Here is a 12,692-nt window from a genome sequence, read left to right as displayed (position 1 = left end):
TCGAGTGTGTGTACTTTCTTGCCGAAAAAGCTCAACCTGAAGTCGCTTCTGTTGCCTTGCGAAATATTGTTTGTCTCTGGAAAAGCAGTCGGTGGGTTGACAGCCTTATCTATTTTTAATACAACTAACAGGCCTCTGAAATCTAGGGACGTATTGCACCATCTGACTTCCGACTGCACTACTCGGCCTGAGATCCACTCCACAACATGGATATTTCGTATGATGAACTGAAGGAGAATAATGAACAGCTGAGAACGGAGATCAATCAATACAGAATACAGCTTGCTGAGCTTCACCACAAAGACTACCAAGTACCCGATGGATCCATCAGAGACGAACTTCAGAGTATATGCAGAGCAATTGACACCTGGATCTCATACGCTTCGGACGGACAAGGTGACAGGGTGAGAAAGAGGTTCAAACTCGCCATTGAAAACGAGGAAAATGACGCAAGGCTGTCCGATCTAGGTCTTCAGCCAGAACGCCCTGCGACATCAGATGCGAAATTAAAAGAGTTCAAGTGTTTAGGCGAACTTCAGGATTTCATCCTGACCCTAGTGATTGGACGTTGCATCTTTACCTCTATCCTGGCACAGGTGTACCCCGTCGGGATCACAGAAGAACAGTGTACGTTGTTGGAAAGCGTTGAACATAGAATGCTTCTTGCAGGCAAAAGTTTGAGCCCCAATGTCACTCAATACCTTCGGTCACTAACATCGTACTTTCAGTGAGGTCCACAGTCTGTCAATGGAAGTCTGATACCTTGAAAGCATTTTGCGCTTCTGAAAGCTTTAGTAAAATGCATAATAAAGCTCTTCTGGAATACGAACAGGACTTGATGTTGGACTTAATCTACTGGCTTGGAGAGGATCGCTTTGGCGCTTACAAGGATCGGTTGAAAGAATCAGTATTCGATCCGGCCGTTAAGCTGCATCTGGATATGCGCTGTTCCAGTCGAGAGTATGAAGTTATTTGGATGCCCGAGAACCCAAAATTGGATGCGACAATTGTTCAAGAGCTCGCTCACACATGGACGCTGAAAGATATAAGTTCTTGGAGACCAGTGAGCAGCCTTGATCCGGATCATGGTCTTCACTGGCTCTTTCCTGGTCTCACAAGTATTGGAACTGAAGATGGAGAGAAGTTAGAACTGGTCAAACCCGTGATGGTGGTTTACAAAAGACCTCCTCCTTTGCAGTCTAAACGCTCATTGCCACCATCAACTAGTTCTTCTCCAGGGCCAAACGAAACATCGTCCGGCCAGCACACAAAAGATTCAACTCCCAAGCACTACAAGGCGTCTAAAGACACAAGTAGCGGCGCATCAAAGCAAGGCTTCATGAGTAGAGCTGCCAGCAATCTTTCAAGTATTCTCAGCCCCACTCCTAGTCGCAAACCAGAGGAGACCAGACCTCCCCCAAAGCGCACAGACACTGGAGCCTCATCAACTAGGCGCCCATCCCATGACCCTTCCAGAGAAGCAAGAAGGAAGACACCGATGCATCCTGACGAAGAGGCGCATCCAAGTGACCCATACCAGGGATATAGTCGAAGTTCGGATCAGGAAGCACCAGCATCTCCGTCATACCAGGGACAGTATCCTTTCCACTCAGATCACGCCTCCTACAGTACCCATGTTCCTTTGAGTTCTGAACCCCTGGAACTAGATTATACGTACGTTGATCCGGAAGAGATGCAACGAATGTACTACCGGAAAGGATATCAATCTGCCAGTGTTCGACATAGTCCAGCTCATGGAAACGAATACGGTAGTGGGGGTCATTATCAGAGTCCTGGTCCGTCGTAGTGTGAGAGATAGAAGTAATGAGGGATGCACGTGAGGGCGAGAAAGTTGAAGTGGGTTAGATAGTCGAAGGGTTGGTATCGAGACCTACACTATTAAATCGCCTTTCACATATTCGAGCTCCCATGATATGCGTGGAAGTGTGGGCGGTGAAGCTGATATCTCTGGACTATAATCGAACATTGAATAACTTGAAGACATATTACCACTGCCACAAATGCGGGATGAGGTGTCTTGGAGGAATGCTTCCTTCTTTCTCGAACTTGACATACCTTTAGAAGCAAAACAGTTGGAAATATCTTATTTATTATGTACGACGACATCCCGGCTCAACAAATTGGCTACAAGTGCAAATGTCCCGTAAACGTTTTGGGAAGAAAATTGGCTCATGTTTAGCACTCTCGGGTTTTCGTCGGAAGAGACTATTGAGCAATTATTGAATGGATGCGGCTACCCGGTACTGCAGGATATCTTGAGCCAGATCCCAGAAATGCGATATAGAATAATAATACACCTTCCGGCAATTATCTTGAAAGAGGATAACGCCAATTGTCAAGTAAGATTGCGGTTCCAAGCGCATGTCAACATGCTCAACACGGGTGTGATTGCTATCGTGATTGTGTAGTGGGCACGAAGCGCTGTTTGCGTGGAGGTCCATTGATCATATCGGAAAGGACTAATCTCTTACGACGATGTGATGAGGGTTCTGTTGGTGCGTTGATGGGTGCTTTCATCTGCTGCTGTTGCATTTGAATTGTGGTCTGTGGAGACAGATCTGATACTTGTTGCTCGAGAGGATATATTGGAGTTGGAGGTCCCTTCCCCATGCTGGAAGGTGCTAATCGTTTACGACGATGTGATGAAGGTTCTGTTGGTGCGTTGATGGGTGTTTTCATCTGCTGCTGCTGCTGCATTTGATTGGAAAACTGAATGGTGGTATGTGGAGACATATTTGGGGTCATGTGAGGAGTCTGTCTTGGCTGGTGAACCGTGAAAGGAGAGAAGCTATTGGGAAATTGTGATGAACTGAACGACATATTGTACTGATGTTTGTGGTGCTGAGACTGCTGCATAGGAAACTGTTGATACATTTGATTCGAGTGTATGGGGTCGTAGGTGAACTGAGACTTATTGTGGTCTCCAAAAGGGCAGATTGGAGGTACTACATATGCCTCCGAAGATGGCGTAATGGCGGTATTGTTGAATGCAGTATTGATTGGACCACCGTTGTGAAGAATTCGACTTGACGTGCAGTCGTGCTGGATTTTGAACTTATTTCCGCGTCTGTTCCTCGGACTTCCCGCTCTCCGCGAAGTATCTATCTTCGTCGAGAACACTGATGGTAGCTTGAAGTCTGGGTTGTTGGGAGTAGTACGGTTCTGCGAAGTAGAAATATACGAGCCGGCGCTGCTTTTGGCGGATTCTGCAGCTACCATATCCCTGAAATATCGCGACAGTCCACGAGCAGGACCCTTGGAAGCCCTGAGCTCTTCAAGTTCGGTCCCAAGAGTTTTTTCAAAGGATTTTATTCTCCTAATGAGAGTCGAGGGATAGAGGATTCCAACCTCTCCAACCTTTGTTGCCATAAGAGAGCGTCGAGAGCGAGCTTTTACGAGAAAAATTCTCACCAGCTCGGCGGCTTCCACATGTTTGTTATCCTCCAATAATTCAGAGCAGATCGTGTATGCAACTGCCCACAGATTGGTATCAAGGCGTGAATCTGGGCCTGAATCTTCTGGTTTGGCAGCATTCTCAAGAAGGAAGAGTAACATATCGGAACGGTCACAGAGAGAAACCGTAGAGATTTTCCAAGTTTCCATAGCATGTAGGACCATACAAAATCTGGAAAGATAAGGCAAGTCGTTAAAATTACAGAATGCCTTGAGATACTGACAGAGAGCCAGTCTTGCAGCAAGATTAAAGGCGTTTGCCGCAGATCGCACTGATTGGTTAGAGGTGGGAACTGTAGTTACAAGCAACAAGTCCGCCGACCAATGCAATGAACTGTAGAAGGGTTCTCGCGATTCATAACACTGGAACTGGTGTTGTTGCATGGTACTCTCTATAGAGTCGTAGATTTGACCTAGATCACGATCCGAAATTGACGTTGATCTTCGACAGATTGCCATGATGTTATCGAGATGTGTGTACAAGGAAGGGCTGAGGTGAACTAAATTGGCAAGTCAGGATGTCTTGAATACACGTTTAATTGAGCAAGGAATGAAGATAGAGGCAGAACAGCAGACTGCTAACATATATTCCGACGTTATAGCAAGATTCATCAAGTACCCAAAGAATAAAAGACCTAAGAAGCTTGGATACACTTACCATCTTGTGTCTTCAATAAGGAGAGACACCCACAAGCGAAGTTGAAGTATGCGTTGAAAGTTGAGTTCTTCGTCATCTCGCAAATTTCGTTCCACACGTCGCCAGAAATGAGGAATTCTGCAACTGTTCGGTGCAAAAATTCAATGGTTGATTCCGTGTCAACATCTGAGACAAGATAATGCAACCCTGCCTTGGGAGCTTGATTATACGAAGGCGTTGCTGAAGAATCATTTAGACAGGTTTCTCTTACTTTCTTGTGGACTTCAATTAGTCCGCAGCATCGGCTACGAATACGCGCTTCTGCATTTTGACAAAGCCACTGGATTGTGTCGGTTTCAAGAGGCTCAACCTTACGGCCTAAAGCTTCAGATGGCGGTTGCATTGCCAAGGACATGACAAGTGTACGGAGTGGTTGGTCCACGATTGACAAGTTCCATGCGTGGAAAAGTTGAAATATCTCAGCCGCTTGTGCTTGATGCTCAGGCTGCATCTTCCCCATCATGCGTATATACAGATCTCTCAGGTCCGGAGGGAGCTGTCGAAGTTTATTCTGGAGGTCGGCGATATCATCGCCTTCTTCTAATCCATCGACCAGGAGTCGGACAACAATTTTGACCCAAAGGAAAACACCTGTCGCTTTGGTCTTGATCTCATTGACTATATCGTTTGCATGCTGAGGAAATCTCTGGATAAGCTCCACCATCGACCTATGCGAAGACAAATTACCTTTCACGTAGAGCTCCATGTCGGGTTTTGTGAGATCTTGCAATCTCAGGGTAGGACAATCGCGGAAAGAATTTATACAAGCGCTAATTGGGCGACCTGAGACGACAACCTTGATTCCACCGGCCGCTAGTGAGATCAAGAACATGGACATCTCTTTGTGATCTCCTTCGAATTCGTCGATGCCGTCGATGAAGATGCACAACTTGAGAAATCCTGACGTTTTCGACGTCAATAGGTCGAATGCCTTTTTAATCTCAATTTGAGAGGGCTCGCGATCAGCATCAGAGTTTGGTCCAGAGTCTTTCCAAGAACGATACAGCTCTGGTAATACTGCAGGAATGAGTTCAGGGTACTTCTCAAGCACGCTATGAATCAAAGACCGTAGCATGCCAACATTGCTCTTTGGCAAGAGCGTCCCCAAGTTCCAGAAGAAGAAGTTAACAACAAGGAGCTGTTTGTCGCCAGCCCATCTTCTCAGCGCTTCCTCTGTTCGACAATCATCGACTACGAATTTCATAAGAGTCGATTTTCCACTGCCTGCCTTGCCGTTGATCCAGTATGGGAGAACAGTATTCTGGTGGGTGAGATGAGCGTTGAAATCGTCCCATAAACCGTCGCGACTTGGCTGAAAGATCCATTGAAACGTTTGCTGGTATGGTAATGGGACTTCTTCGTATCGCCATGACATTTGACGAAAGTTGAGCCATCGCAGAATGTCATCCTCTGCGGTGTGAGGCAGTTTCCTTCTCAAATCATCTATCTTCTTCAGGCACTTCTCTATCTCAGATTGAATGGTATCTAACCGCGGCCCCGACTGTAACTGTATGATGTCGACGAGGGCCTGTAGGGCCCTTGTGCCTTCAGACCCTTGGAGAACTCGTCCTTGGCTATCCGTCTTTAGCGCCTGCAGATGCTCTAGTATTACTTGATTGTGGTCGTCTGTCTTTACTCGAAGGGCAAGGATCGTTGCTAGACTTAGGACACTGCGAAACTTGTCCAGCTTTGATGCGAACTCGTCGATTCTATGCTGCGCCCATTTGAACTTGACGCTCAACTTTGCGCTTCGAATTATGTTTCGTGAGGCTGTAGGATCGAAGAGAGTATCGAGGTAGGCTAGGAATTTATCTCCAGTCTTGCGACAGTCCAAGGCCACATCGAGGAGATGCTAGGAAAAGTTTATGAGCGACTGTTTACCAATGATAGTGTAAGAACTGACCTGATCTTCCTGGGAACGAGGAGTTGCAGCGTTGCCCTCGTTGGTAATTGATTGAGAAGCATTAAGTGCTTCAAGGTGGCCTTCAATGATACAAGCTTGCTTTGTCAAGCTTTCCGTGAGCTTTCTGAGGTCGGGAAGCGACGATGGACTGCCACTTTTGCGAATAGCGTTGGCTTGCGATATCATTTCGCCCGCGTATTGAACAAACTGGATCACATTGCCAGCAAGGCCGATGGCAACCAGTGCTTCGAGCATGTCGAAACTATGTTTCCGGTAGTACTCTATCATATATGGAAGAGTACATACGGAAAGAACAAAGAGTAGAGTGTATTGTTTTCCCCAGCCTTATGGTCGTGGTTGATCGAGATGCACCTGCACGCAGCCTTAGTCTGGAGTGAGCAAAGCCTCACTTTTCGCCTCCAATCGGAGGTTTTAATGTTCGCCGTTCCAATCAAACATGACTAAGGTTTCTGCACTGCCATGATACATACATTGCAGTGCCTCTCGGGCAGAATTGAAGGCTTTGCAACTTTTCCGGGTAGAATTGACACTCTAAACTTTTACGGACGGGTGCACAACCTCAACGTCAACTAGGTAAAGTTATTGCAACACTTGTTGAGCTTCGCGTCCAATCGAAATTAAATCTCATAAAATCAGTCCATTCGTTATGCAGCATCTCATCCATACCATTTTGTCCTAGCAAACTCCAAGCGCCTTGCAACGCGATGATGGAAGGCAAGAACTCAATGCAAAGCGGCTCATCCTCCACTTCTCAATCTCGAATACCAAGCAAAGTTATCCCGTATTTTCTGCCATTATTCGTAATTCGTAACTGAGCGTACGCAGAACCGTGAAGGAGTCAACGTTGAAGATTCCGGAACTAATTGCTGGATTGCAGCCATTGAAGTTCCACAGCTTGCTTAGCAGAGACCAGTTCAGGAAGGACATTGGCGGGCATGAAGTTATGATCACTGAACTCGAAGCCTGGAACGACCGTCTATGCTTTGTTAGCAATGGTCCAGAACCTTAGCAAGACAACTCACCTCGCTAATCAACAGTCCCGACTCGCTTTCAGTCGAACCATCATCATCGGGCAAGAGATAGCTGGCCTTGTAGATATCACCCTCGACAATCCACTGCAACCGCTCTCCCTTCTCAACATTGTGTCCAACGACAAACGTCTCGATCCTAGCCTTCTCTCCTGGCTTTGCCTCATCCGTGCGAATCAGAACATATCTTCCACGACCCTTGTGCAACGTATGGACGGTTCTACCCTTGTTGCGATGGAAGCGGCCTTTGGGACTGTTCGGGGTCAAGAGATAGAAGATGGTAGTCATTGCCGATCTCGTGGTATCGTCTCCGGCGGCTGCGGCAGTGTATTGGACAGCGGCATGTTGTTGTTGCTCCTTCGAGAGGAAGGGATTGGGGATGCGGAGAGGATCACGATCGGTCTCGGCGAACCAACCTCCTTCGGGATGCTTCAGTAGTTGGAGGGATTGGATGAGCTTCTCGATCTTGGCAGAGTCCGAAGCATTCTCACCAGCACCCTTGAAGCTTGCTGTGAGGGGCTCACTCAGCTTTGGGTCGCATGCAGACATCGTGAAGAGCGTGGTGTTTTGAATGCTCTTGAAGTGATGATTGAAAGACCCCCTGTAGTTGGGAATGCGGTTTGCTAAATAGTGGAAGGTTCGATTTAGGTTTGTTTGATATAGAGGAAGAGCGACTAGCGCCGATCACGGCTGTTACACGACAGCACGTGATCCAACAACTACCGAAGCTAGCCTTGTCTGAAAGACAACTGCGCATCTGCAGTCAGCTTCATTGATATGCAATGGAACTCTGTCACATACCACAGCAAATACAATCTTGACAGCCTCGCACTTATTTCGGCTCTTTTCTCAGAAGATGTGCATGAGGGGTGACAAGACGCTTGGAGTTCCTCAAAGCCTCCATCCTTTGTTCCTTTGAAAACAACAAATTGATAGCCCAATATTCGATTACGTGCAAGTGCACGACACGGATCATTCGAATTTCAACTTTTTAGAGAACTTGAATCGTGTCCTGATGTTATCGCGTGCGCTTTTCTTGCCAGTGGTTGAATACAGTAAGGCTCTCATTTTTATCGCTGTGGCTGCTGCACCTCAAACCAAACATGAAGCGAGCCATCGTCGATCATTGATTACAACATGACCTTGCATCTGAGGGCCAATCACCTACAAAAGCAGTGTTATCTGATTGGACTCCAGTGAGTAAGCTGCCTTATCTCTCCAAGCTGAGTTTGGGGGCGTTACACGCAACACACGTTTTTGATAGACGGTAGCATGTTGTGCGCCCGATATGTTGGCTGGAGTTCCTTATATGGAGTCCGGTTACACACCCACTCGTATATGCGCCTGTTCCTGATATAGGCCCGGCATTTCGTGCTTCCAAGAATGTTCTTTATATGCAGCCCCGTTTTTCCCGTCAGCTTTCTTTTCTACCATGGTTCAATTCAACATCGCTAGGTTTGAGATTTGTTAAGCTCGCATTGCTTCAACGCACTGTTCGCGATGCTTACTACTTCGTCTAAGACTATGGTAGCGACCATGGCAGTGTTCATGGTCGTCTCGGGTCTTTCGGTTGTCCTTCGGCTGTTTCTAAGGAAGCAGAGGAAAACATCCTTGAAGGCGGACGATTATTTTGTCATAGCAGCTTGGGTAAGTGCGATTCTTTGTTTCTCGCACGCAACTTATCCTAATATCAAGTCTACAGGCTTTCTCTGCTGCACTGGCTATCACAAATATCGTCGGAGTACCCGTTGGTGGCTTCGGAGTACCGTTCGAGTCCCTTAGTCCTGCGAAAGCCATCGTATTTCTAAAGGTAAATTGATTTCGATGCCTCTGAGATCATTTGAACTAAAGTCAATAGATTCTCTTCGTCCTCCAATTCTGGTACATCATCGCTGTCGCCCTTGTTAAATTCTCCGTCCTCTGCTTTTACGGTCGGGTGTTTGGCATTGGTCGGTACCCGACATCGGTGATAGTTCTCCTCGGGATATCCGCCGCATGGCTCATATCCTTCCTCTTTGCAACATTTTTTCAAGTGTGGCCATTGTGGTGCAATTGGATAGCATGTACTCCCACGACGAACTATCCAGTCATGTATGTACTGTCAAGCGCTACGGATATTGTCATCGATATCAGCATCTTGACCCTACCGGCCTTCTTCATTCGGAAGCTTCACCTCAGTGGAAACCAGAAAATTGGTATAGGCGCAATCTTTGGATTGGGAATCTTGTAAGTTGTCTCCTAATTTTGAGTTGTGAGAGAAGACTGACGATTTCAGCTGTGTTGTCTCCTCAGTGGCACGACTGGCATATACAGTCCTGTTTCAACTGGCCGACATTGAAGGAAACTATGCCGTCAATTTCGATAGTATGTCTCTCTTTCAAGATCATCAGAACGCATCCACTAACCAGAACTCCAGCCGCAGTAGTAAACATAATTATGTGGTCCGGAATCGAAGCATGCGCCTCCACCATCTGCGCCAACCTGCCCTGCTACGGCCCCCTAATCGGCCGTGCCCGCAGCATCTCAGCCATCATCACCAACATCGGGTCTTTCTTCTCTCTCAGAACTAGCAAGAATGCGTCTACGAAGAGGAAACCAGACCTCGAGCGTGGTGTCTCTGCTTCTTCTGACAACATTATTTGGTTGGAGCCTAGTGTGGAGAACTCAATTGAGGGCGGAGCAGTGAAAGTCGAATCTAGGGAGGAGGCAAGGGAGTATGTGGAGTTGGAGGAGGGGATTAAGGTGAGGAATTCTGTTAATATAGATCAAAAGTAATGTGCGGGATGTAGAGATAGGAAATGTGCGATTTATTCATGACAACTTGCGCTGGAAGAAACTCGGAGTATAGGGTAGCAACACTTGTAGAACTGTCCGAGACCGCAATTGATATCCAAAGAAATCTCTCTTTCTCGCTTCTTATAGCAAGACGAAGTTGAAACAAGTGTATAAAATGATGCATTCCATCCTTCCCTACTATATACAACAAACCAAACAATTCTAACCCAAATAACTGTTCGGCACATAAAGCGGCATCGAATCCTCCCACATACTATCCGTCAACAACGTCTTATTCCCTCCATCCGCATCCATAATAACAATCCGCCCATACGGCTGGAACGTATTATCATACAACGCATCCTCATCCCTGTACCCATACATCCCACTATTATACATAATGTGATTATCCGCCGACCACACTGCGTGGGCATCATTCGCACCTGAGTCGGTGAGGATCTGGAGATTGGTGCCGTCGGGCTTGATGGTGCAGATGTCCTACCGGTCGTGATACCACCGATTCCCTTGCTCCCAGGTCCAGTTCGTTTGTCGCGTGAAGACGATCAGTTCCCCGTTGGGTGACCAGCCCGGTGTGTTGTCCCAGCCGGAGGTGAGGTTGAATGTTTCGCGAGTTTGGAGATCCAGGATTCGGAGTCCCAGGGGTCCGTTGTCGCCGTCCCAGAGACGGTACACGAGCTTGGTACCATCAGGATTGAAGGATGGGAAACCGGCGTTGTGAGCACTGGATGGATCCGTCAAATTGATGTATTGAGACGAATTGGTTGTGGAATTGGAATCAGCTAGGTAGATGGTGCTTGGGTAATCCGACCGTTCCTGAAACCAGAAGCCGAAGCCTACCGCCAGCCCGGAGGTATTGCTTCTCCACGTCGGCTGGAAAGCACCTGCTTCGCCAATCTCGTAGTTGTAGACATAATCTGCGGAGTCGTTCAGATCGTATACGTTAACGACAGTCTGTTGATCGGTGTAGTCGGCATTAAATACAAGAGCATTGTTCGATGCATTGCCCTCGTTCTTCTGCGTCGTGACCAACTTTCCGGTCCCGCTTTGGAGCTGAGGAAAAACGTCCATGTAACGGTACTCCCATTCAGAGTCGAAGCTCCAGAGACTTTCTTCAGCAGTGCGCAAGGTAAAATCGGGTACTTCGTAAACAACTTTACTACCATCAGGTGACCAAGAAGGGTTCCGTAGATAAGTTCCGTTGATATACCCGTGTGTACTGTCGCTGATGGTGTAGTTGATGCCAGCATTAATCCCTGCCTTGATCACATAGCCGATCATGCTTGAGTTGCCAATGTACGTGCCGGAAATCTTACAAGTTTCCTCGAAAGTGTGCTGTACGACGTCGAGGCCAGTACCGACGTCAACGCTGAAGATTTGAGACACGACTCCTTCTTCTTGGTAGTCGACGCCATGTGCATAGTAGGTGTTATTGACAGTCATGTTGTTGTAGACGAGTCGGAGGCCGTCGGCTGACCACTTAGGTGTGCCAAGGGACCAACCGGAATAGCCAATGACTTTGCGGAAGTCGCTGCCATTTGGGCGGACAACGTATATGGAAAGCTCTTGGGTGTGCTCCCATCCCGTGCCGTTACCGTGACCCGTCCAGTCGGTACTCGCATCAGAACTCAAGGCGATCCATTGGCCGTCGGGAGACCATTGAGGTCTGAAGAAGCCGTGTGGGCCCCAGAAGCTGCCGACAGTCTCGTCACTACCTGTAATGTTCCATGGGGTGGCATCTGATCCGTTCGTCAAGTCCTTCACGAATACATTGGCCGTGTGGTTGATTGCGGTAGAGACAAAAGCGACTTGAGTGCCGTCAGGACTCAGGAGACAGAACGCCACTGTCTTCAAACACATCAGTGACGATGACTTCCTCCAGAGAGCTCCCATCGGGCTTGACACGGTAGAGATCTGACTGCCCATCACCACGCCGTTCACTGGTGAAGACGATCCATTCTCCATCTGGCGACCAGTTTGCATGGTAGTCGAAGGGTTTCGTCTGGTTGGCCATGAGGGCCACCTTATTACTCCCATCGGTATCGGAAATATAGAGCTGCGAATTTGAAGGTGCAATGCGGTTCATGTACATGACCCCGAGCTTGCCTGGTACCGCAGAACGCTTAGGAAGTGCGACATTTCTTGGGTTGTTGCTGGGGTCGCGAGGAAGATCTGCATAAGGGTCAGTCCTTCGGCTCCAGCATAAGAAGGCGAGGCCAGGGCCGAGCCGGCGGCAATGCAACCCAAGAAGGCAGTTGAAAGACGCATCTTATTGTATTTTGGTTTCTTCACACTTCAAGTGCCCTGAGGAGGTCTTCTACAGGAAGCTACATGATTCTCCTTATAATGTCAACGTCGAATTCATCTACCTTCGGCGTTGGCAAAAATCTCGGTCCCGAATGATAGCTTTTTTGAATTGAATGTCACTGTCCTTCCTCTTTCGCGAATGAAGATCTTGCTCCTATCCATAGATCCCTACAACTTGCAGGCATTATGGAAGGCAAGCGTCTTGGCCCGTTGAACATTGAATTTTCGAGAGGGGCTGCGCAAAGTCGCTGACGTTCCCATCTTCGCCTCAGAGACTACGGGTAGACCAGACAAGGGCTGGTAGGCAATGGAAGTTACGTTTTACAATAAAACAACAGGAGAGGATGAGAGAATTGTTGCTGTGATGGACTCAGCGCTTGGCAGGTGATGGTTTTGCAGATGAAAAGTTGAAGAATGTGTGAGGTATTTACATGGGTGCACACACTTGCAGATCTTGTGAAGACTTGCA

General features: G+C 47.6%; 6 protein-coding genes across 6 annotated transcripts; 2 read left to right on the top strand and 4 right to left on the bottom strand.

The window, feature by feature from the left end:
- The first annotated feature begins 67 nt into the window (after positions 1-67).
- LY89DRAFT_241358 (uncharacterized protein) lies at positions 68-1,859 on the top strand. Its single transcript, XM_018206114.1, has 3 exons — positions 68-87; positions 147-627; positions 729-1,859. Exons 2-3 carry the CDS (start codon positions 207-209, stop codon positions 1,805-1,807), a joined length of 1,500 nt encoding a protein of 499 aa, XP_018065631.1. The 5' UTR covers positions 68-87; positions 147-206; the 3' UTR covers positions 1,808-1,859.
- On the bottom strand, positions 1,860-2,270 carry LY89DRAFT_241203 (uncharacterized protein). The gene has a single exon (XM_018206113.1). It carries the CDS (start codon positions 2,125-2,127, stop codon positions 1,912-1,914), a length of 216 nt encoding a protein of 71 aa, XP_018065630.1. The 5' UTR covers positions 2,128-2,270; the 3' UTR covers positions 1,860-1,911.
- Positions 2,271-2,412: 142 nt separating this feature from the next.
- On the bottom strand, positions 2,413-6,329 carry LY89DRAFT_674608 (uncharacterized protein; the record flags this gene model as incomplete). The annotated part of the gene is made up of 3 exons (XM_018213451.1): positions 2,413-3,974; positions 4,133-6,023; positions 6,075-6,329. 3 exons carry the CDS (start codon positions 6,327-6,329, stop codon positions 2,413-2,415), a joined length of 3,708 nt encoding a protein of 1,235 aa, XP_018065629.1.
- Positions 6,330-6,954: 625 nt separating this feature from the next.
- Positions 6,955-8,240, bottom strand: LY89DRAFT_700492 (DUF985 domain protein; the record flags this gene model as incomplete). The annotated part of the gene is made up of 3 exons (XM_018217129.1): positions 6,955-7,071; positions 7,118-7,628; positions 8,215-8,240. 3 exons carry the CDS (start codon positions 8,238-8,240, stop codon positions 6,955-6,957), a joined length of 654 nt encoding a protein of 217 aa, XP_018065628.1.
- Positions 8,241-8,474: 234 nt separating this feature from the next.
- On the top strand, positions 8,475-10,068 carry LY89DRAFT_786888 (uncharacterized protein). The gene is made up of 5 exons (XM_018223024.1): positions 8,475-8,770; positions 8,826-8,933; positions 8,982-9,349; positions 9,399-9,487; positions 9,540-10,068. The coding sequence occupies exons 1-5, from the start codon at positions 8,624-8,626 to the stop codon at positions 9,896-9,898; spliced, it is 1,071 nt and encodes a 356-aa protein (XP_018065627.1). The 5' UTR covers positions 8,475-8,623; the 3' UTR covers positions 9,899-10,068.
- A 52-nt stretch (positions 10,069-10,120) lies between these two features.
- Positions 10,121-12,008, bottom strand: LY89DRAFT_710359 (uncharacterized protein; the record flags this gene model as incomplete). The annotated part of the gene is made up of 3 exons (XM_018217824.1): positions 10,121-10,396; positions 10,460-11,724; positions 11,762-12,008. The coding sequence occupies 3 exons, from the start codon at positions 12,006-12,008 to the stop codon at positions 10,121-10,123; spliced, it is 1,788 nt and encodes a 595-aa protein (XP_018065626.1).
- Positions 12,009-12,692: the final 684 nt, after the last annotated feature.

This window comes from Mollisia scopiformis (assembly GCF_001500285.1).
Source record: "Mollisia scopiformis unplaced genomic scaffold LY89scaffold_24, whole genome shotgun sequence".
Taxonomy (NCBI): Eukaryota; Fungi; Ascomycota; class Leotiomycetes; order Helotiales; family Mollisiaceae; genus Mollisia; species Mollisia scopiformis.
The sequence above is the reverse complement of the archived record's forward strand: the minus strand, read 5'-3'. Positions and strand labels throughout refer to the sequence as shown.